Source organism: Carcharhinus amblyrhynchos, chromosome 10 (assembly GCF_965287045.1).
Source record: "Carcharhinus amblyrhynchos chromosome 10, sCarAmb.v2.hapA, whole genome shotgun sequence".
In the NCBI taxonomy this organism is placed as follows: Eukaryota; Metazoa; Chordata; class Chondrichthyes; order Carcharhiniformes; family Carcharhinidae; genus Carcharhinus; species Carcharhinus amblyrhynchos.
Window position 1 is genome coordinate 2359084 of NC_137333.1, and position 26041 is coordinate 2385124.

Sequence of the window (26041 nt, forward strand, 5' to 3'; positions counted from 1 at the left end):
ATCCAATTCGTTCAACTTATTTGACACTTCAACTCAAATTATTTAGCAATTAGTTTCCACTTTAGAGCATCATGGTCAGCACAGGCTTGAAGGGCTGAAGGGCCTGTTCCTGTGCTCTATTTTTCTTTGTTCTTTAAAGTGGTTTACTTACTGAATTCAAATTATTGGATAAAGTCAATTGCTTTAGTTCAAAATATATTAGAGTGGAGTCCACAGTTCATCACATCAGATTTGAAACGTTGGGTCTGTTTCATTCTCCACAGATGCTGTCAGACTTGCTCAGTTTCCAGCATTCTCAGTTTTTATTTCACCATTCTAACGACCTTATGACTGTCTCAGTGGGTAGTGCTCTTGCCTACATCAGCCAAGAGGGTTCAGGTACCACTCCAGAGCTCGGAATGCTAACTATCACTCCAGTTATCATTCACAAAGGACTGCTCTATTATCAGGAGTGCCGTCTTTAAGGTGGGATGCTGAGCCAAGACTTTGTTGTCCATCACAGATGGACATTAAAGGTTCCATGGCATGACTTAGAAGAACAGCAGGGGGGGGGGGCTCTCTCTAGCCTTCTGCGTCAACATTTATCCCTCAACCAAAATCACTAAATTGTTGTTTTTGGGAATGTGCTGTGTGCAAATTAGCTGCTGCATTTCCTACATTTCAATAAGTGCAAAGAACAAAGAAAGAACAAAGAACAGTACAGCACAGGAACAGGCCCATCAGCCCTCCAAGCTAGCACCGATCACATTGTTCTGTCTAGACCAACTGCCTGTATCCCTCTATTCTCCATCTGTTCATGTGTCTATCCAGGTAAACCTTAAATGTGGCTAATGCCTCAACCACTTCACTTTTTTTAAAGCTCATTTATTAGTGTCACAAACAGGCTTACATTAACACTGCAATGAAAATATTGTGAAAATCCCCGAGTTGCCACACTCCGGTGCCTGTTCGGGAGAATTTAGCATGACCAATGCCCCTAACCAGCATGTCTTTCACAGCGTGGGAGGCAACCGGAGCATCAGGAGGAAACCCAAGCAGACACGGTAAGAACGTGCAGATGCTGCACAGACAGTGACCCAAGCTGTGAATTGAACCTAGATCCCTGGCGCTGTCAAGCAGCAGTGCTAACCACTGTGCCACCGTGCCGCCCATGGCAGTGCATTCCGGGTCACAACTACCCTCTGTGTAAAAAACTTCCCCCGCATGTCTCCACTGAATCTTTCCCCTCTTATCTTGAATTTGTGCTCCCTCGTAATTGTCATTTCTGCTCATCCTATCCATATCCCTCATAATTTTATAGACTTCTGTCAGGTCGCCCCTCAGCCTTTGTCTTTCCAGGGAAAACAATCCCAGTTTATTCAATCTCTCCTCATAGCAAATACACTCCATACCAGGCAACATCCTGGTAAACCTTTTCTGCACTCTCTCCAAAGCCTCCATGACCTGCTAGTAGTGTGGTGACCAGAATTATACATAATATTCCAAATGTGGGTCTAACCAATGTTTTATATAACTGTAACATAATATGCCAACTTTTATACTCGAGGCCCAGTCTGATGAAGGTAAGCATGCCATATGCTTTCTTCACCACCTTTTTCCACTTGTGCTGGCACTTTTAAGATCTGTGGACCTGCAAGTGATTACATTTCAAAAATATTTCATTTGCTGGGATATCTGACATTTTGGGAGATGCCACAAAAAAGGGTACTTTATCGGGAAGGTCCCTGAAGAGCGTGGAGAGTGAATCATGCCCTACCTAAAATCTTTCTTACATCACAAGGCATTTTTCTACTTTCCTTGCTAGCTGAAGATGTTCCAATGAATCATTTGTGTAACTAAGTTTCTAGTTGTTAAGTGTTACAGGGTGGTTAACATAATGCTAAAAATTGCATTAATCTACTCCTGGTTTTGAAAGCTCTGATGGTATTGAAATTACTTCAGTTGATTGAGTGCGTGTTCTGATGGTTTGCAAATTTATAATTTTGATCCTGTTAGATTAACTTTGTTAACAGGAGCAGACTTGTTTTTCAATAAGAATAATTGTTAAGGAGTCTCGATAGACACTTTTCACAGACTTAACACATACAGTTGCGTTAGCAATGTTCAATGACTATCTATTGCCACCCAAAAAAACATGGTAACAACTTCCCTCAAAAATGTCACTTGTTCAAAATCGATCTATTGTGTTTTATCATAGAGTCCTGACAGTGCAGAAAGAGCCCATTCGGCTCATCGAGTCCGCACCAACCACAATCCCAACCAGGCCCCATTCCCGTAACCCTATGTTATTTAACCTGCTAATCCCCTGACTCAAGGGACAGTTTAGTGTGGCCAATCAACCTAACCCGCACATCTTTGCAGGAAACCAAAGTACCCGGAGGAAACTTACGCAGACATGGGGAGAAAGTGCAAACTCCAAACAGACAAATCAAAAGATTGCATGCGGTATTTTCTTTCCAGTATTTACACAAGATGTACATCAAATGAATTTTAAAGCAAGTTTTGAGAGTTCAGCTATTTCATTCATCCACTTCACCTCAAGTATCATATTAATGAGACTATTTCAGACTGGGGTTGGTGCTGAAACATCTTACTGTAGTAGACAGTGAAACGTGTACCCCATTACTTCTTTCTCAGCAAGCTACGCTAAAAGACAGTTTGTCCTACAAATGCCTCCGTGCCATCTTTCATCAAAAACAACCTCACTGGAAAGGATGGGGTTGGAAGAGTTTGCATTGGGTGAAGCAGTGAGGACTAAAAAGAATTAGGAGCACAGAGTTGATGCAATAAGCAAACTCAGCTGGGAAGCAAAATGACTCAGGTCTCATTCTTCAATGTTTCTGGAACATTGATCTCACACACAGGCAGTCGGCTCAGTTTCCATGCATGTGGTTGTACTTGAAAGTTAAGATCAGATGCAGCTCAAGGAGATTGAGGGAAATAAGGGCATTGCAGAGGCACTGGCCAGAATTTTCCAATCTTCTTTAGATACAGGGGTAGTGCCAGAGAATTGGAGCAGTCCAAATGTCACTGCATTTTTCAAAAAATGGTACAAGGATAAACCCAACAACTAAGATCCAGTCAGTTTAACCTTGCTAGCGGACAGCACGGTGGCACAGTGCTTAGCACTGCTGCCTCACAGTGCCAGGGACCCGGGTACGATTCCTGGCTTGGGTCACTGTCTGTGTGGAGTTTGCACGTTCTCCCTGTGACTGCGTGGGTTTCCTCTGGGTGCTTCGGTTTCCTCCCACAGTCCAAAGATGCACAGGTTAGGTGGATTGGCCATGCTAAATTGGCCTTTGTGTCAGGGGGATTTTTAGGGTAAATGTGTGGGGTTACAGGAATATGGCCTGGGTGGGATTGTGGTCAGTACAATCCTGAATGGCCTCCTTCTGCACTGTAGGGATTCTATGAAATTTTATAAAAGTGACTATCCAGGAAACCGTTAACGGAAACTTGAACAAATGTGGATTAGTTGACAAAATCCAGCACAGGCTCATTAAAAAGACAAATCGTGCTTAACTAACTTGATTTTTTTGAAAAAGAAACAGAGAGGGTTGGTGAGTGTAATGATGTTGACGTATTACACATAGACCTCTAAAAGATTGATGAAGCATCACACAACAGGTCTGCCAGAAGCTCATAGACGCTATCCTTCAATTCCAGCCTCTTGGCAGCTCTGGGATTCCCACCCAAAAACTCTCCATCTCCTTCCTGACATTCCATACTCTGCTTCTTTGACCAAGCTTTCAGTCACATTATCTGTCAAGTTATGTTTGATTGCACTCCAGTGAAATGCCTCAGGACGTATGAAAACATTATAGAAATATAACACAAATATATATGTTACACTGTAGAAATGAACGTTGCTGTTAGTAGAAGGTTCTTTCCTGTGTATAACTAAGGGTAAATAAACACTGTGGTACTGATCTATCTGCTTTCACTATTGTCTGCAGTAGTGCATTGAACCAACTACCACATTCTTGCCACAGCTGCGAATTTGAAAGAAACATGCACTTCTACACAAACGTGAGAGCACTCATTAAACTAAAATAGTCTAGATCAAATTGAATTCCCACATGAAAGCAATGAGATACACCAAGAAATTTCTTGCACCACAATCTGGTATAGCAGCTGGCACTCACAGTAGCCACAATCTCTGCTTCGAGAGATGAAGTTCACAAAGCTGAAACCATGAGCTTGCATTCTTGCTGCAGCTGGATATAGAATAATCCAAGCACATTGACGCACACATCACTTATATTTCTGTTCACCATTGCCAAACATAGTACCTGCAATGTCAGTCATTACAAATCTCTTTCTTCATTCCAGCACCTCTACTGCTACCATCCCGTCCTTGACCGCCACTTAATACAAGTTATTGGTCACATCACTAACTTCCCTTCTCTTTAACTGACACTACTACGTCATTGTCACAAAGTCTCTGCATGGGTTTCCTCTGGGTGCAGCGGTTTCATCCCACAGTCCAAAGGTGAACGGGTTAGGTTGATTGGCCATGCTAAATTGACCCTTAGTGTCAGGGAGATTAGCAGGGTAAATCCGTGGGGTTATGGGAACAGGGCCTGCGTGGCATTGTGGTCAGTGAAGACTCAATGAGCCAAATGGCCTCCTTCTGCACTGTAGGGATTCTATGATCTAAATGATGTGCCCACTTCCACAAACTTTCAGTCAGTGCATCGTCCTGAGTGTGCTCAGGACAAAGTCACAAATGTCATGCTGGGTGACTACAGATCAATCTGCCTCATCCCTCCCACTGCTCTCTACACTACTGATCACTCCAACCTCCTCTGCCTTCCTGGCACCACTGTCTTGCGGCTCCACTTCAACTTGTCCAAACCAGAGTTGTCAGCTCCTTCGAGTGGTTTCTCCTGTTCAGTCACGTCTGGTGTGCTTCAGGAGTAAAACTATTGATTCACATTTTTAATAGACACTGGCATATTGGTATTGCCACTGGTTTTTAAGCAGCCAGCATAATTAAGGGTCGCACATACCCCAGACATTCTCTCTTTCGCCTTCTTCCATCAGGAAGATACAAAAGTCTGAGATCACGTATCAATCGACTTAAGAACAGTTTCCTCCCTGCTGCCATCAGACTTTTGAATGGACCTACCTCGCATTAAGTTGATCTTTCTCTACACCCTCGCTATGACTGTAACACTACATTCTACACCCACTCCTTTCCTTCTGTATGAATGGTATGCTTTGTCTGTACAGCATGCAAGAAACAATACTTTTCACTGTATGTTAATAATGCAACAATAACGAATCAAATCAAATCAAAATCAAAACAGGGACTCGGGTTTGCATGCCACCACAGCAGATACTGAAATTTGAATTCCATAAAAATCTGCAAGTAAAAAGTCCAATGGTGACTGTCATAGAGTCAATAGCTGCAAATCCCATCTGGTTAACTAATGTTCTTTAGGGAAGGAAATCTGACGTCCTTACTTGTTCTGGCCTTGTTCTGGTGAAACAGTTGAGGCAACCTCCTTGAATGTTTCTAAGGCAAGGATAGATACATTTTTGAACAGTAGAGGAATTAAGGATTATGGTGAGCGGGTGGGTAAATGGAGCTGAGTCCACGAAAAAAAATCAACCATAATCTTATTGAATGGCAGAGCAGGCTCGAGAGGCCAGACAGCCTACCCATGTTCCTAGTTCTGATATTCTTATGTAGTTCGCAGTTTTGTACCAGAGCCACAAATGATGAGACAGTTAAACTTCATTTTCAGTTTACTTTAGGGCTACATGTATTTGGCTACAATTTAGCTGACTGTGCTGCTTCTGAGTGAGCTGCATGATGTGTGATTTATGCTGCTGGTCTGACTTTGTCCATTCATTGGGAAATGAAATGGTCTTGAGATTATAAATGGGATAATGGGATTTGGGTAACAAGAGGTTTATACCTTGCAAAAATACACAGCCTTCTTTTCAAGTCTGAGCTCTCATCTCACCACAATAACCTCTTCCGGTCCTACTACTTGAGATAGCTCCACACCTTCAGTTCTGGCTTCTTGAGCACACCCCAATTCTACTTCAAAAACAAAATACTGTGGATGCTGGAATCTGAAACATAAACAGGGAATGCTGGAAAATTGCAGCAGGTCTGACAGCATCTGTGGGGTGGGAACAGAGCCAATGTTGGCTCTATTCTCTCCCCACAGATGCTGTCAGACCTGCTGAGATTTTCCTGATTTTAATTGCTTCATAATTAATGGCCGTGTTTTCAGCTGCATAGAACCAAAGTTCTGGAATCTTTCCCTCAACGTTGCCAACTCTACTTCTTTTCCCTCCTTAAAAAACCTACCTCTTTGACCAAGATTTTGACTATTTTCCCCAATATCACTTCTACAAACAGGACACTTGGGATATTATTGTTTAGTTCCATGACTGAGAACGCCTTTGAGATACTTAACGTTTCCAGATTTGGTCACAGAACGATGAAAGATTTACACTGCAACAGTTTCAAATCCTCTTGTGCCCAACATCAAGAAACTAGCGATAATTTTTAACAAAGGTACCAACAACAGCCAGGTTTGTTTCTTCACTAGCACTTCTACCAGGGCTGCTGTGGAAATTTGAACAGCCTGTCCAACATGTCTAACATAAAAGGGCAGCATGGTAGCAGTGCACCGCTACACAGCAGTTAGCACTGCTGCCTCACAGTTCCAGGGTCCCGGGTTCGATTCCTGACTTGGGTCACTGTCTGTGTGGAGTTTGCACATTCTCCCTGTGTCTATGTGGGTTTCCTCTGGGTGCTCCAGTTTCCTCCCACATTCTGAAAGACATGCTGGTTAGGTGCATTGACCTGATAAGGCGCCGGAGTGTGGTAACTAGGAGAATTTCACAGTGTTAATGTAAGCCCAATTTGTAACTAATAAATAAACTTTACTTTAAACTTGGACAAGCATTTACAGGAGGGTGGGGACTGGAGGAAGGAGGGTGGGGACCGGATGCCTCAGCCTCTCAATCTGCATAACAGGTTTGAGGTTCTTGCTTCCAGTGTGGACAAGAACGAGGGCTGTGAGGTTGGTGAGCAAACTGCACACGGTACAGTGATGCAGACACAGGACATAGGCAAAGAGAAGGTGAAAAGGAATGTAGTCATAATTGGGGATAGTGTGGTTAAGGGTGTTGACACTGTCCTTTGTCACAATGACAAAGAGCACAGAAGGGTGTGTTGTCTGCCTGGTGCTCGGGTCCAGGATGTCGCATCTGGGCTGCAGAGGAACCTGGAGTGGGAGGGTGAGAATCCGGTCGTTGTAGTACATGTGGGTGCCAACGACGTAGGCAAAATGCGAACTGAGGATCTGGGGAGGGAGTATGAAAAGCTGGGAATGGAATTAAAAAGTAGAACCGACAAGGTGGTTATCTCCGGACTACTGCCTGAACCATGTGCAGGCGGGCATAGGGTTGATAAGATTAAGGAAGTGAATGGGTGGCTCAGGGATTGGTGTGGGAGGAATGGGTTTGAATTTATGGGGCATTGGCACCAGTATTGGGGTAGGTGGGACCTGTTCAGGTGGGATGGGGTTGGTCTGAACCGTGCTGGGACCAGAGTCCTGGCGAATTGTGTAGATAGGACTGTGGATAGGGCTTTAAACTAATTAGAGGGGGGCAGGGTGCGAGGGTAGGTGACATTACGGGGTCTAAAGTAAAGGAGAGGGTACAGGTAAGGGAAGAGGCCAAGGATGTCCCAATAATAAAGGGAGTAGGGTGCATGAGTAAGGTTGGTGGCGTTCCGGCTAATAGGGTCCAGGTGAAGGCTGAGATGAAGGCACTTTATCCCGAATGCACAAAGCATTCGGAATAAAGTGGATGAGCTGGTGGCGCAGATCAGCACAAATGGATATGATCTGGTGGCCATTACAGAGACGTAGCTGCAAGGTGACAGGGACTGGGAGCTGAATGTCCAGGGGTATCATGTGTTTAGGAAGGATAGGTGGGAGGAAAAAGGGGGGTGCGTAGCTCTGCTGATTAAGGATAGCATCAGGGTGGTAGCAAGGGATGATATAGGAGCCAAAGAGCAGAAAGTAGAATCGTTGTGGGTGGAGATTAGGAACAGCAAAGGGAGGAAGACGCTGGCGGGTCTCGTCTATAGGCCCCCAAATAATGATCTGGAGGTGGGGCGGGCTGTTAACGCGCAAATAAATGCGGTGTGCAGGAATGGAACAGCGATAATTATGGGGGATTTCAATCTACATATTGATTGGTCGACCCATGTTGGACGCGGTGGGTTTGAGGAAGAGTTCTTGGAATGCTGCCGGGATAGTTTCCTTGAACAGTGTGTGTTGGAACCGACGAGGGAGCGAGCTATCTTGGATCTGGTGTTATGTAATGAGGCAGGTAGAATTAGGGACCTTGTGGTGAAGGATCCTCTTGGGAAGAGTAATCATTGTATGGTAGAGTTTCTGATGCAGATGGAGGAGGAGAAAGTGGGTTGCCGGACATGTGTCCTTTGTTTGAACAGAGGGGAGTACGATAGGATGAGAGAGGAATTGGCGAATGTTGATTGGGGGAGCACATTGGAAGGTAGGTCTGCTGAGGAACAGTGGAGGATCTTTAAGAAGATCTTTCTTGGTGCTCAGCAGAAATTTATTCCGATGGTTAAAAAGGATCGTAGGAGGAGAGATAACGAAGGAGGTAAAGGAGAGTATTAAATTAAAAGCGGATGCATTTACAGTAGCTAAGAGTAGTGGGCGAGAAGAGGATTGGGAGAGGTATAAATATCAACAAAGAATGACAAAGAAGTTGATAAAGAAGGGCAGGATAAACTATGAAGCTGGGCTAGCGCTTAATATAAAAAAGGATAGTAAGAGTTTTTATAAACATATAAAAAGGAAGAGGCTGACGAGGGTGAACATTGGACCCTTAGAGGGTGAGAGGGGGGACTTAGTGGTAGAAGATGGGGAAATGGCTGAGGCCTTGAATAACCTTTTTGTATCGGTCTTCACGGAGGAGGACGTGAATAATTTGCCGGGTGTTAGCGATGGAAAGATGGTAGGAGTGGAGGGCCTGAATGACATTATTGTTACTAGAGAGGCAGTGCTCGAAAGACTGGAGGGACTGATTGTGGACAAGTCCCCAGGACCGGATGGAATGCATCCAAGGGTTCTGAAAGAAATGGTGGAGGTGATAGTGGACGCCTTGGTGATTATTTTCCAAACCTCGCTGGATTCCAGGGAAGTGCTGGAAGATTGGAAAACGGCTAATGTTACGCTGTTGTTTAAGAAGGGTGGCAGGCAAAAGGCAGGGAATTAAAGGCCGGTTAGTTTGACGTCTGTTGTAGGTAAAATGTTAGAATCCGTGATCAAGGAGAAAATAGCGAGGCATCTTGAGGAGGATGTGTCTAGGGCAGTGGATAGAGGAGAGCCGGTGGATGTGGTGTTTCTTGATTTTCAGAAGGCGTTTGACAAAGTGCCTCACAAGAGGTTATTACAGAAGGTCAGGGGGCATGGAGTTGGGGGTAGGGTGTTAGTGTGGATAGGGGATTGGCTGTCAAATAGGAGGCAGAGAGTGGGGGTCAATGGGTGCTATTCGGATTGGCGGTTGGTGACTAGTGAAGTGCCCCAGGGATTGGTGCTGGGGCCTCAGCTATTCACCATTTATATAGATGATCTGGAGGAGGGAACTGAGTGTATGGTGTCGAAATTTGCTGATGACACCAAGATTGGTGGAACGGCAAATTGTACGGAGGGTGTGGAGAGTCTGCAGAAGGATCTAGATAGGCTGGGCGAATGGGCCAGGAACTGGCAAATGGAATTTAATGTTGGCAAGTGTGAAGTTGTCCACTTTGGTAGGAATAATGGTAGGAAGGACTATTACTTACGTGGCGAAAAACTGCAGCATGCGATGGTGAAGAGGGACCTCGGGGTCCTTGTGCATGAGTCGCAAAAACTCAGCCTGCAGGTGCAGCAGGTGGTCAGGAAGGCAAATGGGATGCTGGCCTTCATAGCGAGGGGGATTGAATATAAAAGTAGGGAGGTCTTGCTGCAGCTGTATAGGGCACTGGTGAGGCCGCAGCTGGAGTACTGTGTGCAGTTTTGGTCGCCGCACTTACGCAAGGATATTTTGGCCTTGGAGGGAGTGCAGAGGAGGTTTAGAACATAAGAACATAAGAAATAGGAGCAGGAGTAGGCCATCTAGCCCTTCGAGCCTGCCCCGCCATTCAATAAGATCATGGCTGATCTGTTGTGGCTCAGTTCCACTTTCCCGCCGTCTCCCCATAACCCTTAATCCCCTCTCTTATCAAGAACCCATCAACCCGCTTCTTAAAAATATTTAGCGAGGCAGCCTCCACCACTTCAACGGGCAGAGAATTCCAGAGATTCACCACCCTTTGAGTGAAGAAGTTCCTCCTCAACTCCGTTCTAAACCGCCTCCCCTTTATCTTGAGGCTGTGCCCCCTAGTCCTACTGTCTTTTTTGAGCGGGAAGAGTCTCTCCACCTCTATCCTATCCATCCCATTCATCATCTTATACGTCTCAATGAGATCTCCCCTCAGTCTTCTAAACTCTAACGAGTACAAGCCTAGTTTATTCAGCCTCTCCTCATAGCTCAATCCCCTCAACTCCGGTATCAGCCTAGTAAACTAGGCTGATACCGGAGTTGAGGGGGTTGAGCTATGAGGAGAGGCTGAATAAACTAGGCTTGTACTCGATAGAGTTTAGAAGAATGAGGGGAGATCTCATTGAGGCATATAAGATGATGAATGGGATGGATAGGATAGAGGTGGAGAGGCTCTTCCCGCTCAGAAAGGACAGTAGGACTAGGGGGCACGGCCTCAAGATAAAGGGGGGGCGGTTGAGAACAGAGTTGAGGAGGAACTTCTTCACTCAAAGGGTGGTGAATCTCTGGAATTCTCTGCCCGTTGAAGTGGTGGAGGCTGCCTCGCTAAATATTTTTAAGACACGGGTTGATGGGTTTTTGATAAGAGAGGGGATTAAGGGTTATGGGGAGAGGACGGGAATGTGGAACTAAGACACGACAGATCAGCCATGATCTTATTGAATGGTGGGGCAGGCTCAAGGGGCTAGATGGCCTACTCCTGCTCCTATTTCTTATGTTCTTACTAGCTGCAGCTTATGAATTCAACATTTTTGGATGCCAGTGCTATCACAGATGGACCCCACTACCTACAGACAGCAAAGAAACAACACAAGATCACGGCAGGCAGTGACTTGCATGCAGGATGATTGGTGCAGAGACTGAAAAGTGAGCAACCATCTCAAAAACAGACAATGCTGTTAAAAAGGGACTTGCCAAAAGACTGCAGTCAAATCAAAACTGCTGCAAATGTTTGAAATGACAAAGCGTTTAGATAGAGGAAATGCAGACACACTGTTTCTGAGCACTGAGTGGCGACTAACCAAAGGACACAGATTTAAGCTGATTGGTGAAAGAACCAGAGGTGCCTTCAGGGAAAAGGGTTTTTTCACACAATAATTGGTTAGGGTTTAGAAGGCATTGCCTGAGAGGGGGTGGATACAGATTCAAAGGACTATTCTTTACTCAAACACTTGGTTCATCAAACTTCACTCTCAAGCTTCAATTACTTTAGTCCATTAGCTCAATTTTTATCATTGACCCATTGGATCATTTCCTCCACCATAAGACATAGGAGCAAAATTAGGCCACTCGGCCCATTGAGTCTGCTTCACCATTCAATCGTGGCTCATATTTTTCTCATTCCCATTCTCCTGTCTTTTCCCCATAACCCCTGCTCCTTATTAATAAAGAACCTATCTATTTCTGTCTTAAAGACACTCAATGACCCGGCTTCTATAGCCTTCTGCAGAAAGAGTTCCACAGATTCACCACCCTCTGGCTGAAGAAATTCGTCCTCATCTCTGTTTTAAAGGATCATCCCTTTAGTGTGAGGTTGTGCCCTCTGGTTCTAATTTTTCATACTTGTGGAAACATCCTCTCCACGGCCACTCTTTCCTGGCTTTGCAGTATCCTGTAAGTTTCAATAAGATCCCCCCTCATCCTTCTAAACTGCAACAAGTACAGACCCAGAATCCTCAACCTTTCCTCATATGACAAGCTCTTCATTCCAGGGATCATTCTTGTGAACCTCCTCTGGATCCTTTCCAACGCCAGCACATCCTTCCTTTGGTATGGGTGCCCAAAACTGCTCTGAATACTCCAAATGGGGTCTGACTAGAACTAAATTATCCAAGTTCTCAGCAGCATTTTCAGGTCCCTCTACATGAGCTGCTCTGACTTTATGATGGAAATCTCCCCCACTCGCATGTGTCAGTCCAAGACCTGTGTGAAGCTGGTTACCCATTCCCCTCTGTACTTTCCCACTGGAGATTCTGAGATTCTCTTCCAAAACCACTATACTTTCCAACATCTGTCCAATCCTTCTCGAAACCCACACGCTGCAAATACAGAGCTCCCACTCTTGGTCATGTCTTAGTTCACTCAAGGAAGCCAAATTGCTGTGGCAACATGGACTTTTACATGCTCCTTGTAGTCTGGAGCTATGGGCAGTGACGGTTGAGGCTCCAACTTCTATCCACAACACAGCTGACCAGAAATCTCCTGCGCTCTTACTGCCTGTGTGTTCGAAGGATTTGATACTCATTTTTTAAAAAAATTCGTTCATGAGATGTTGGTGTCACTGGCTGGGCCAGCGTTCATTGCCCATTCCTGAGGGCATTTAAGAGTCAACCACATTGCTGTGGCTTGGAGTCACATGTAGGGCAGGCCAGGTAAGGATGGCCGATTTCCTTCCCTAAAGGACATTAGTGAACAAGGTGGGTTTTCCCTCGCAACTTTCTTGGTCATTCAGTCCTAGAGTAGACTCAGGGTAAACACAGAGTTTCTGGCTTAGAGGCAGCACCACAAGGTGGCATGGCATTGTAGCACACTGGTTACCAATGCTGCCTCTCACATTCTCCTCGTGTCTGTGTGGGTTTTCTCCAGGTATTCTGGTTTCCTCCCACAGTCCAAAGATGTGCGGGTTAAGTGATTTGACCATGCTAAATTGACCCTAATTTTGGGGGGAATTAGCACTGGGGTTACAGGGCTAGGGTGGATTGTTGGTGCAGGCACAGTGGGCTGAGTGGCCTCCATCTGTACTATAGGGATTCTATGAAGACCTCCTCAGTCACAGTGAGGAGTTAAACACAGTAGTTCCACAGTCATATCTTCCCTCCTCTGTCAAACTTCTTCCTTCTCTGAACTATTGACTTCTAGCTGAGATACAATTCAGGGGAAAATAATGAGGATGAAAAGGGATCAAGAAAGAAAGTCATAAAGGGATGTAAGCAAAGGAAATAAGGGTGGTCAGATGGCAGGTTTTGAAGATTTAAAGGTGCAGCTTGAAAGAGATTTGTTCTCTGATATTTGCTCTCTAACAGCTGAAGTAGCATCACCACTGACCCCAACCTTCGTTCCCATGGAATTGAATAAAATACAGGAACAATAATGGGTTCCACAGTTCTTCTAGCCCAACCCAAACCCACGCAATTTCACATCCTCAAAAATCTCTCCAATTTATGACTATGCTATCTGCCTGCTTGGGAAATCCAACCATCTATTCACTACATAATGTGGTTAAAATCAAAATTGTCCACATGATCTTCTCATTTTTGTCAGCAGTGACTCACTGTATAGCTCCCAAATCTCTGGAGATATTCACATAAAATTCTAGGCAGGAACTCCCAGTGCATTAGCAAGGGAGTGCCACATTGTTGGAGATGCCACCTTTCAGACAAGATGTCAAACCAAGACCCCATCTACCCTCTCAAGTGGACATAAAAGATCCAACACCATTTCGATGGAGAGCAGGGAAGCTCTTTTCACTGTCCTGGCCAATATTCACCCCTCAATCAACATCACCAGAAACAGATTACCTGGCTGCTATCACATTGCTACCTATGAAAATCTATGCAATCCGCTTGCTGCATTTCCGACAAAACTACTTCATTGCAAAGTGCAGCGGCCAGAGGCAGGGAAAGGTGTTTTAAAAATACCATTTCTCTGAACCTGAAGACTCATTGAAAAGAAACGTTCACTCTGTTTCTCTCCACAGTCACCGCCTTACTTGCTAATCCACCAGCCTCACTTTCTGAGTAATCAACTCGAAAAATGAAGCTGATGAGTTCATCAGGAAGAGAAGGTGAAGAGGTGTTTATGGTAGCAGTGAGCACTCAGCAATACAGCGTTAATGTTCACCGGCCACATCAAAGAGCAACAGGGAAACTGTTCAGAATAACAAGTGCATGGCAAGCCCTCTAGGTGACAGAAAATGCAAATGGAGGGACCATTTGGCTGTATCAGTAAATTTATAGAGCATATTGGGGGTGGCATGGTGACACAGTGGGTAGCACTGCTGCTTCACAGCTCCAGGGATCCGGGCTCGATTCCCGGCTTGGGTCACAGTCTGTGTGGACTTCGCATTCTCCCCGTGTCTGTGTGCATTTCCTCCGGGTGCTCCGGTTTCCTTCCTCTGAAAGACATGCAGGTTAGGTGGATTGACCCAAACAGGCGCCGGAGTATGGCGACAAAAGGAATTTCACAGTAACTTCATTGCAGTGTTAATGTGGTTACTTGTGACAAATAAGCCTTTTACGTTAACATACTCAAAACAGTATCAAATAAAATATGATACTCAGCCATACAAGAGGCCTGGTCAAAGTGACATGGTTTGAAAGAGTGTCTTGAAGGAGGAAAGTGACATGAAGAGGCAGTGAGGTTTTAGGGAGGGATTTCAGCAGCTGATGACCCAGCTAAAGGAATGGACCCGAACATTGGGCAAGGGCAATCAGGGATGCAGAACAGGCCAGAGGAGCAGTGATCTCAGAGGGTTGCAAGGCTGGGAAGAGGTTACAGAGCTGAGGAGAGGTGAGATTGTGGAGTGATTTGAACACAAGGCTAACTTAGACCTTGCTTGACTGGAAAGCAGAGTAGGTCAGTGAGCACAACGATGATGACTAAATGGTACCTGGTGCAACTGAGAATAGAGGGGAGGCACGGTGGCACAGTGCTTAGCACCGCTGCCTCACAACGCCAGGGACCCGGGGTCAATTCCTGGCTTGGGTCACTGTATGTGAAGAGTCTGCATGTTCTCCCTGTGGCTGCATGGGTTTCCTCCAGGTGCTCCAGCTTCCTCTTACAGTCCAAAAGACGTGCTGGTTAGATGCACTGGCCATGCTAAATTCTTCCTCAGTGTACCTGAACAGGCACCAGAGTGTGGCCACTCGGCGATTTTCACAGTAACTTCATTGCAATGTTAATGTAAGCCGACTTATGACACTAATAAATAAACTTTAATAGACTTTTGGAGCAGTTCAAGCTTACAGAGAGTACGAAGTGGGAGACGGGATAGGAAAATACTGGAACAGAGGTAAAAATGACAAGGATGAGTGAGATGGGTAATGCCATGGCGGTGGAACTGGGGAGTCTGCAATGGCAAGGACAAGAAAATAATGGCACCATAAGTGTTAATCACTGCATGAAAACTGTTGATATATTCACTTTAGTTGTTAAAATAAGGTATACAAACCTATATGATGCTTATCAAACTCTGGCAGTGTATAACGATATCTGGAAGTTTGACACTCCCTTCCTCTTTGTACAGCTTCCTCTCATATGTTTTCAGCATTTTAAGTTTTTGCCATCCGCAGTATTTTGCCTTTTAACTCTACGGAACTGTGTTTAGCGCATCATTCGCTACATCATTTTTAAAAGGATGATTAAATATAACCGATAAACAGACTTGCTATGTTAAATGTGGTTAATTTACAATGTGAGTTAGGTAAATCTTAAAATACAATTCGCTATTCTGCTGGCTATGATATAAACAGGATGTAGAGGAGGTTTAAAATTTTTTTACAAGAACTGTGGTAAAGATGGACAAGGCTGAGGTTCTTTCTTCTAGAAGACAGAAGGTTGAGGTGAGTGGAGAGGGGGTCACCTGATAGAAACGTTTAAAATTATAAAGTGATTTAAAAAGAAAGGAAAGTGTTTCCACTTGTGCAGAGACCTAAACACAGGGCCATAGATATGTGATAGACATTAATAAATTAAAAAAGAATTTCAGAAGGTACCCAGAGAGCGGTAAGAATGTGGAACTAGCTACCGCAAGGGGTGGTTGAGGTGAATAGAACAGCCAAATTCAAGGGGAGGCTAGCCACATAACGGGAAAGGAACTAGATGGTTTTTTCACATATTTCCATACAGAGCACACCATAGCACAGTGGTTAGCACTGCTGTCTCAGAGTGCAAGGGTTCAATTCCAGCCTCGAAAAGACCACTATCTAAATCCCGTCTTTTGCATGTTACTAGTGGCACAGTGGTTAGCACTGCTGCCTCACAGCATAAGGAACCTGGGATGGAGTCTTGGCGCGGGTCACTGTGTGGAGTTTGCATGATCTCCCCGTGTCTGCATGGATTTCCTCCAACAATCCGAAAGATGTGTGGATTAGGTGGATTGGCCATGCTAAATTAATCATTAGTGTCACGGGTATTAGCAGGGTAAATACATGGGGTTATGGGATAGGGGCTGGGTGGGATTGTTGTTGGTGGAGGCTCAATGGGCTGAATGGCCTCTTTCTGCACTGTAGGGATTCTATGATTACAGGTTCACCAGGCTGATACCGGAGATGAGGGGGCTAGCCTATGAAGAGAGACTGAATAGACTGGGTCTGTACTCGTTGGAGTTTAGAAGGATGAGGGGGGATCTTATAGAGACATATAAGATAATAAAGGGATAGATAGGGTAGAGATAGAGAGATTCTTCCCACTTAGAAAGGATAGCTGGACTAGAGGGCACAGCCTCAAGGTAATGGGGCGCAGTTTAGATCAGAGTTGAGGAGGAACTTCTTCACTCAAAGGGTGGTGAGTCTCTGGAATTCTCTGCCCGTTGAAGTGGTGGAGGCTACCTCGCTAAATATATTTAAGTCACGAGTAGATAGGTTTTTGATAAACAAGGGAATTAAAGATCATGGGGAGAAAGCGGGAAAGTGGAACTGATCCACTTCAGATCAGCCATGATCTTACTGAATGGTGGGGCAGGCTCGAAGGGCTAGATGGCCAACTCCTGCTCCTATTTCTTATGTTCTTATGTCTCAGCATTTACGACAATTGCAGGAATCAACACATCAGCTCTTCAGGATTGTTGTTCTGTGTCTGTATGGAATGAGGTGGTTACAAGTATCGTAGATTCACAGAATCCCTACAGTGCAGAAGGAGGCCATTCGGTCCATCGCGTCTGCACCAACCACAATCCCATCTAGGCTTCATCCCACAACCCCATGCGTCCACCCTAGCTAGTCCCCCTGACACTAAGGGGCAATTTAGCATGGACAATCCATCTAACCCGCATGTCTTTTCGGACTGTGGGAGAAAACTGGAGGAAACCCAAGCAGCCACAGGGAGAACGTGCAAATTCCACACAGTGACTCAAGCCAGGAATTGAACCCAGGTCCCTGGTGCTGTGAGGCAGCAGTGCTAACCACTGTGCCACCGTGCCATGGAAGGTTAATTCCTTTATGCTGATGGGATGAGATGAAGTGGGAACGGAATGGAATATAAATCCGAGTGTGGACCAGTGTGGCCTGTCCCTATGATGCAAATTCTACTCCTATCAATAGCAGCACTAGACTAGTTAAAATACCAATCTACAAAACAAAGCAGCAGAATGTCAGATTCTATACACACTGTCTGTTGTGAGTTAAAAGTTAATTTCCTGAGTGGGCGTCGATAGTCGTCAGCACGTACAAAACGACAGCCTGGTTGAATAGGAGTGGGAGGGCGGTATACGACACTGCACGTGATAAGCAGTTGGATGGTGAAAGTGGAAAAAGTGTACTCAGAAATGGATGAAATTGCAATGATTTACGTTAAATATGAGATTGTATCTGAGTTGAGTTGAATGGAAAAGATGAAAAAGTTATAACTGTAATATGAGCATTACTTTCCTGAATGATCATCTTAGTTCATGGTACCAAAAGCATAATATCTCCACATCCAGTGATCTTACTTTTAAAATTTGTTTCCATCTAAAACTAGGACCATAAATATATGATAATCATTCATAAGCTTACAAAGGTATTCAGGAGATGCTCTGCCCCCCAGAGTGGGGTGGGAATAAGGAACTCGCTCCCACAGGGAGTGGCTAAGGTGAATAGCGTAAATATTTTTAAGGGGAAGCTGGATGAAAATATAAGGGTAAAAAGAATAAAAGGAAATCTTGATAGGGTGAGATGAAAAGGGTGGAAGGAGGCTTGTGGGAAGCAAAAATGTCAGCACGGAGCAGATGGGCCGAACGGCCTGTTCCTGGCGATAAATTCTAGTGGTTCTGATGCACCTTCCATACACATGACCTCCATCTCCATTACACAGACAGAACAGAACTAGCAACACTGCCATCTGCAAGATCCCCCCCATCAAGTCACGGTGGCACAGTGGGGCCCGGGTTCGATTCCTGGCTTGGGTCACTGTCTGTGTGGAACTTGCATGTTCTACCTGTGTTTGCGTGGGTTTCCTCCAGGTGCTCCTGTTTCCTCCCACAGTCCAAACATGCATGGGTTAGGTGGGTTGGTCATGCTAAATTGCCCCTTAGGGCCCTATTTTACCATTTTGATTCTAAGTGCTGGACGGCGTTGAAATTGGGAGTGTTTCAGATCCCACTTTTAGACCCATTCTCAGGCTCCCCCATACGCACTGTGCCTGAAAAAATATCAGGGGGTCCGAATCGCGCTGCACAAGCCTGTGGGCGGGGCTTAACGTGCCCAAAATCCTGCAGTCCGATTGGTGCCTCCAACTGCGCATGCGCAGAAAAAAATGATAGAATGCAGCTCCCCTGCCACATCATTTCCGGGCAAAAAATGCCTCCCCTTATCCCCCACACCCACTCAACATTACTGACCCCTTTATTTCCCACCTCCTCCCGCCACCCAGACCAATAGTGGGCCCCTTCCTCCTCCCTTACTGATCACATGGGGAGTGGCAGTGGACTCACCTTACCCCCCCGCCCCTCCCTGATCTTGGGCAGAATGACAGCAGATCCCCCCCTCCCTCCATTGATCTCAAGCAGAGAGCCGTTGGACGCTCAGCATTAACTTCTCACTAACTGGAGGGCCCGAATTGGACTTTCGTGGAGCATGTCTGTTTCGCGCCGATTCTGGATGGCTGAACGGGGTGGTAAAGGGGGGGAGTGCCGGTAAGGTTGGACGTGAAGCCCATTAAGCCAATTTAAATGCATGCACAGATTGCGCCAGTCACCTCACGCCCAACTTCACCCAGGTTTTTGAGCTCAAAAATGGGCGCAAAGTGTTGGTAAAATCGGGCCCTTAGTGTCAGGAGGATTAGCAGGGTAAATGCATGGGGTTATGGGGATAGGGCCTGGATGGAATTGTGGTTGGTGCAGACTTAGTGGGCCAAATGACAGCCTTCTGCACTGTAGGGGTTCATAGAAACCACAGAAACCCTACAGTGCAGAAAGAGGCCATTTGGCCCATCGAGTCTGCACCGACCACAATCCCACACATTCCTTACTCCCATACCCCTTCATATTTACCTGCTAATCTGTCTAACCTATCCCTAGGATACTAAGGGGCAATTGTAGCATGGCCAATCCACCTAACCTGCATATCTTTGAACTGTGGGAGAAAACCAGAGCACCCGGAGGAAACCCACGCAGACACGAGGAGACTGTGCAAACTCCACACAGGCAGTGACCCAAGCCAGGAATCGAACCCAGGTCCCTGGAACTGTGAAGCAGCACTGCTAACCACTGTACTACCGTGCCGGGTTCTAAGATTCTAAGTCAGATGCCATCTTGACTTGAAACTACATTACATTTCTTTGCTGTCGCTCAGTCAAATTCTTGGAACACCCTCCTAACAGCATTGTTGATGGACTGGGTGGCTGAAGATTGTTACCTGCCACCGATGTCTTCTGTTGTTCTGGTTAAGTTGAGCCAGCATGATCTGTTGGTCCAGCAGTTCCAACCTCTGCTGTCGCTGAATTTCCAGGGTGGCACCCATTCCTATGGGAGTCTCATGGGTGGGTTCAGCAGATGAGAAGAGGGGCTCGAGGATAAACGAGGCACATCTGGTTACCCACTTTGGTACACAAAGTATTTGCTGCACCTTCAGCACGTTATAATAGTAAATAATTCCAGAAAACTGCAAAGGAGAAAAAGAGAAAGGTCACTGGCAAATTATAAAGTACATGCATTAGATCTCAGGCAAAACCACACAACAACTATACTGCTTTTAGAAATGTCCCTCGGCTAAAGGAGCGACAGAAAACTAGGCTCTGACCTTCCAAGAGTACAGAGAAGGTCTGGTCAAAAAGTCTACAAATCCCCTGTGGAGTTTTGTGCATGGTGTTTTCTTTCCCCCCAGCTGGGTGCCTACCCAGGAGCTAGCCTGATCACCGAGATACAGCATCGCTTTAGGCAACCTGGGGGTGATTGTGAAGAGTTGGAGAGAAACCAAAGGCGAGGATGGGGAAATTGGTACGAAAACAGAAAGTGTTGGAAAACTCGGCAGGTCTGGCAGCATCTGCGGAGAGAGAATAGAGCTAACGTTTCTAGTCTGGATGACCCTTTGGGTGAAATTGGTGATTGCGTGGAGTGCCACGTTTCCTCTGGGGGAGAGGGGGAAGCAGATGAGATTGGGGAGATTGGAAGAAGCACTTCCTCTCTTCTTGAACCACAAGCAGTGCTGGAAAATAATTTACTTCTTTCAAGAAGCAGGAGGCAAGCTGTCTTTAAATGTTGGGTTTCCCAAGGTTGGGACAGAGACTAGCCAGGGTTAAAGCTGGGAGAGAGGTGAATGCTGAGGCACAAAGCTTCACTACAATATTAAAATGAATACCGTCTCCTGGTAGCTGATTGGTTGCCCACCTCCTTTTCCCTCTCCATTAAACTTGGAAATGGGCAGCTTCAAAGTGGATTAATTTTGGATTTGAGATTTTTAAAATGGTTCAAATTTAATTGAAAAAATATTGTTACAACCTGACTCAAATCAAACCCACCCTGCTGGGGGTTAATTTGCTCCCATAATGTACTTGAGGGTGCATTTACAAACCCCCAATATTTAGATAAATAGGAAACAGCCAATTGAAGTTGTTTCCACAATGAGTTTTTTTTAACTCATTTTCTGTACCAAATATTTGACTTTATACAGTTTTTATACTAAAACATTTCTTTTAAAATACGCAGAACTTTATGTTTTATAGTTCATCTTTAAAAAAGTCTCAATGCAATAAAAAAATGACCGAGTAGCAATTTGTGAATTTTTTTTTTATTATTTTCCTGCCACTTTTATCCCTCCCCATGCCGCACATGGCCAGATCGATAAAGGATGGCTCAGTTCCAAAAATGTGGCTAGCAGGTAATTAAGTTGAAAAACACAAATGTGTCCCTTTGTCAATGGCAAGAAGGCCTCTTGCCCCTCGGGAAATGGCAAATGAAATTCAATATAGGTAAAGCATGGAACTGAGCATTTTCAGAGAAGGACAAGGCATGCCATTTGCCCCAAAGAAAATAAGAGTTTACATGGGAATAAACAGATCTGGTGGTACAAATTCACAAAGCATTACATGTAGTAACACAGGCTAACAAAGCCATAAAAATGCAATCAGAGAACAGGGGCTCATTTCTAGAGGAACAGAATTTAAAAGCAGAGTTTTTAAGTTAAACTTGTATAGGACCTTGGTTGTTAAATCACACTCAATGCTGTCCCAGCTCTAGTCTCCAGTTTAGAAAGATGTATACAAATGGAAATAGAAACAGACATAGAAAATCGGAACAAGAGTAGAACATTTGGCTCTTCGGGCCTGCTCCGCCATTTATTATAATCATGGCTGATCATCCAACTCAATAGCTTGATCCCGTCTTCCTCCCATATCCTTTGATCCCCTTTGCCTGAAGCGTTATATCTAATTGCGTCTTGAATACATTCAACGTTTAGCCTCAATTATTTTCTGTGGCAACAAACTCCAAGGCTGACTAGTAGGTGAAGAAATTTCTCTTTACCTCTGACCTAAGCGGTCTACACTATATCCTCAGACTGGGACCACTGGTTCTGCCTCATGTTAGCAGTGGCAAACCTTTTCAGAGACAATAACCCACAGCAAGCTAAAAGACTCAGCACTGATTTGTTACAACCAAATGCTGGTTTGGCTGACTTGATCACGTTCTTCGATGAAGAGGTTAACAAGGGTAGTGCAGCTGATGTTGCATATATGATGTGTGGTTTTATGGCCTCGCTCATCCCAAAACCGTAGAATCCTGCCCGAAGTCAACAGACCTTTCCATGTCCCACCCCTCACTTGCTCTGATTCCCGTGGCAGCAGGACGGTAAAATTCCAGCCATGGAATTTCAAAACACATTTGATGAAGCATTACTTAATATTCTTATTAACAAAATTAGTATCAATGGGATGAAAAAGACAGTGCAATGTGGGTTATCACTACCTAGAGTACTGAAATCAGACAGTTGACTGTTTTCCAGAACCAATGGAGGTTATACTATGGTGTTCCCCAGATATGAACATCAGGAACACTTTTCTTTTATATTTGCAATGTGATTTGCAGGTGAAACAAACCGAGAGCTGCAGCAAACAATGAGAATAGTCATGGTTTTAGGAGGACCTAACAGATGAGTGAACTGTGTAGACACACGGCAGTGAAATTTAATACAGAGAAGAGTGAAGTGATACACTTTGGTGAGCAGAATAAGGTGAGGTCAGATAAATTCAATGGTACTATAAGAGAGGGTACCGTGAAAGGGAAATCTGGGGATGAATGCACACAGGTTTTTGAAGGCAGCAGGGTAACTTGAAAAATGCTTTGAACATAAGAACATAAGAAATAGGAGCAGGAGTAGGCCATCCAGCCCTTCGAGCCTGCCCCGCCAGTCAATAAGATCATGGCTGATCTGTCGTGGCTCAGTTCCACTTTCCCGCCCTCTCCCCATAACCCTTAATCCCCTCTCTTATCAAAAACCCATCAACCCGCGTCTTAAAAATATTTAGCGAGGCAGCCTCCACCACCTCAACGGGCAGAGAATTCCACAGATTCACCACCCTTTGAGTGAAGAAGTTCCTCCTCAACTCCGTTCTAAACCGCCCCCCTCTTTATCTTGAGGCTGTGCCCCCTAGTCCTACTGTCCTTTCTGAGCGGGAAGAGCCTCTCCACCTCTATCCTATCCATCCCATTCATCATTTTGTACGTCTCAATGAGATCTCCCTTCATTCTTCTAAACTCTAACGTGTACAAGCCTAGTTTATTCAGCCTCTCCTCATAGCTCAACCCCCTCAACTCCGGTATCAGCCTAGTAAACCTCCTCTGCACTCCCTCCAAGGCCAAAATATCCTTGCGTAAGTGCGGCGACCAAAACTGCACACAGTACTCCAGCTGCGGCCTCACCAATGCCCTATACAGCTACAGCAAGAACTTCCTACTTTTATATTCAATCCCCCTCGCTATGAAGGCCAGCATCCCATTTGCCTTCCTGACCACCTGCTGCACCTGCAGGCTGGGTTTTTGCGACTCATGCACAAGGACCCCGAGGTCCCTCTGCACCGTCGCATGCTGCAGTTTTTCGCCACGTAAGTAATAGTCCTTCCTACCATTATTCCTACCAAAGTGGACCACCTCGCACTTGCCAACATTAAATTCCATTTGCCATTTCCTGGCCCATTCACCCAGCCTATCTAGATCCTTCTGCAGACTCTCCACACCCTCCGTGCAATTTGCCGTTCCACCAATCTTGGTGTCATCAGCAAATTTCGACACCATACACTCGGTTCCCTCCTCCAGATCATCTATATAAATGGTAAATAGCTGAGGCCCCAGCACCGACCCCTGGGGCACTCCACTAGTCACCAACCGCCAATCCGAATAGCACCCATTAACCCCCACTCTCTGCCTCCTATTTGACAACCAATCCTCTATCCACGCTAACACCCTACCCCCAACTCCATGCCCCCTTACCTTCTGCAATAACCTCTTGTGAGGTACTTTGTCAAATGCCTTCTGAAAATCAAGAAAGACCACATCCACTGGCTCTACTCTATCCACCGCCCTAGACACATCCTCATAGAACTCCAATAAGTTTGTCAGACACGACTTCCCCTTAACGAAACCGTGCTGCGTCTGCTCTATCAAGCAATTCCCCTCAAGGTGCCTCGCTATTTCCTCCTTGATGACGGATTCTAACATTTTACCTACAACAGACGTTAAACTAACCGGCCTATAATTCCCTGCCTTTTGCCTGGCACCCTTCTTAAACAATGGCGTAACATTAGCCGCTTTCCTACTCTTGCCTCTAGCTCAGAAGATTGTGGGTTCAAGTCCTACTCCAGGACTTCAGTGCAATAATTTAGGCTGAAACTCCAGCGCTGTGATATTGGAAGTGCCCTCTTTTAGTTGAGATATCAAACTTGAGGCTTTGTCTTTTCTCAGTCAACAAGACCAGAACTGATTATCAAATCATTGTCACATTGCTAATTGATTGGGAGCTTGCTGGGGCACATTGCCACGTTTCCTGCAGTAACTACGATGTGTGGTGCTGAAGGATGTCCCAAGTTCTGAAAGACACTATATATATTACTTTCTCTTTTAAAAAAAGAATGTGGGGCTCTTGGTTTTATTATTAAGGGAAAAGGATGAAAAAGCAAGGATGTTCTGTTAAAACTTTACAAAGACACTGGTTTGATTCCAGCTGGAATATTGAGTTCAATTCCAGGCAACAACCTTTAAAAAGGACATTTAGACCTTGGAGAGGGTGTGGAGGAGAGTTACCAAAATGGTTACAGGAATGAAAGGCTTCAGTTATTGGGTTGTTTTCTTTAGAGCAGAGAAAGTTCAGATCTAAATAGAGGGTGGTATGGTGGCACAGTGGTTAGCACTGTTGCCTTACAGCTCCAGGGACCTGGGTTCAATTCCCAGTTTGGGTCACTGTCTGTGTGGAGTTTGCACATTCTCCCCGTGTCTGTGTGGATTTCTTCTGGGTGCTCTGATTTCTTCTCACAGTCCAAAGATGTGCAAATTAAGTAGATTGGCCATGCTAAATTAGCGTCGGGGATTAGCAGGATAAATACATGGGGTTACAGGGATAGGGCCTGGGTAATTTGATTTGATTTATTATTGTCACATGTATTGGTATACAGTGAAAAGTATTGTTCCTTGCAGAGACAAAGCATACTGTCTATAGAGAAGGAAAGGAGACAGTGCAGTCATAACTACGGTGTAGAGAAAGATCAACTTAGTGTGAGGTAGGTCCATTCAAAAGTCTGATGACAGCAGGGAAGAAACTGTTCTTGAGTCTTTGTGCAGGCTTGATGGGCCCAATGGCCTCCTTCTGCATTGTCGAATGCTATGATTCTATGAGTTGTGCAAAATCATGAGTGGTTTTGATAGAGCAAATAAGGAGAAACAGATTGCACTGGTGGAAAGATCGGTAACAAGGGGACACAGATATAAGGTGATTGGTCAAATAACTAAAGGTGACATAGAACGCCTTTTATTTATTGAGTGACTTGTGATCTGGGGCACACTGCCTGAAAGGATGGTGGATAGGGATTCAATAGAAACTTTCAAAAGGGGAATTGGAGAAGTACATGAAGGAAGAAACAGTTGCAGGGCTAGGGGAAAGAGCAGAGGGGTTTATTCCAGATCACAACAACTCCCTGTTTACAAAACCCTTTTCATCATCTCTTTGGCTCTTTTGCCAATTAAACCAGTGAGGATCAAGGAGGCACCGCAACATTCCCTTCATCAACCAGGGTGAGGGCCAAGGACAAGGCTGACCAAGCAAATACTCTGCATCAAAAGCGTGAACAACTTTGTCCAACCTTTTTCCCCAGATTCCAATCAGGCCTCACCTAGCCAATCTGCTGCATTGCATATGACACACAAATGTCTAAGTTTATTTATTAGTGTCACAAGTAGGCTGACATTAATACCGCAATGAAGCTACTGTGAAAATCCCCTTGACACCACACTCCGGTGCCTGTTCAGGTACACTGAGGGAGAATTTAGTACAGC

The 26041-nt window shown here is 45.1% G+C and overlaps 1 protein-coding gene across 1 annotated transcript in view; it reads right to left on the reverse strand.

Annotated features, from left to right (window-relative positions):
• Positions 1 to 26041, reverse strand: part of ubac2 (UBA domain containing 2) — a 225216-nt gene that overhangs the window by 30936 nt on the left and 168239 nt on the right. The window contains exon 7 of the mRNA XM_080198062.1: positions 19920 to 20165. Coding sequence (XP_080054188.1) covers positions 19920 to 20165 — 246 coding nt within the window. The remainder of the gene's footprint in view (positions 1 to 19919; positions 20166 to 26041) is intronic.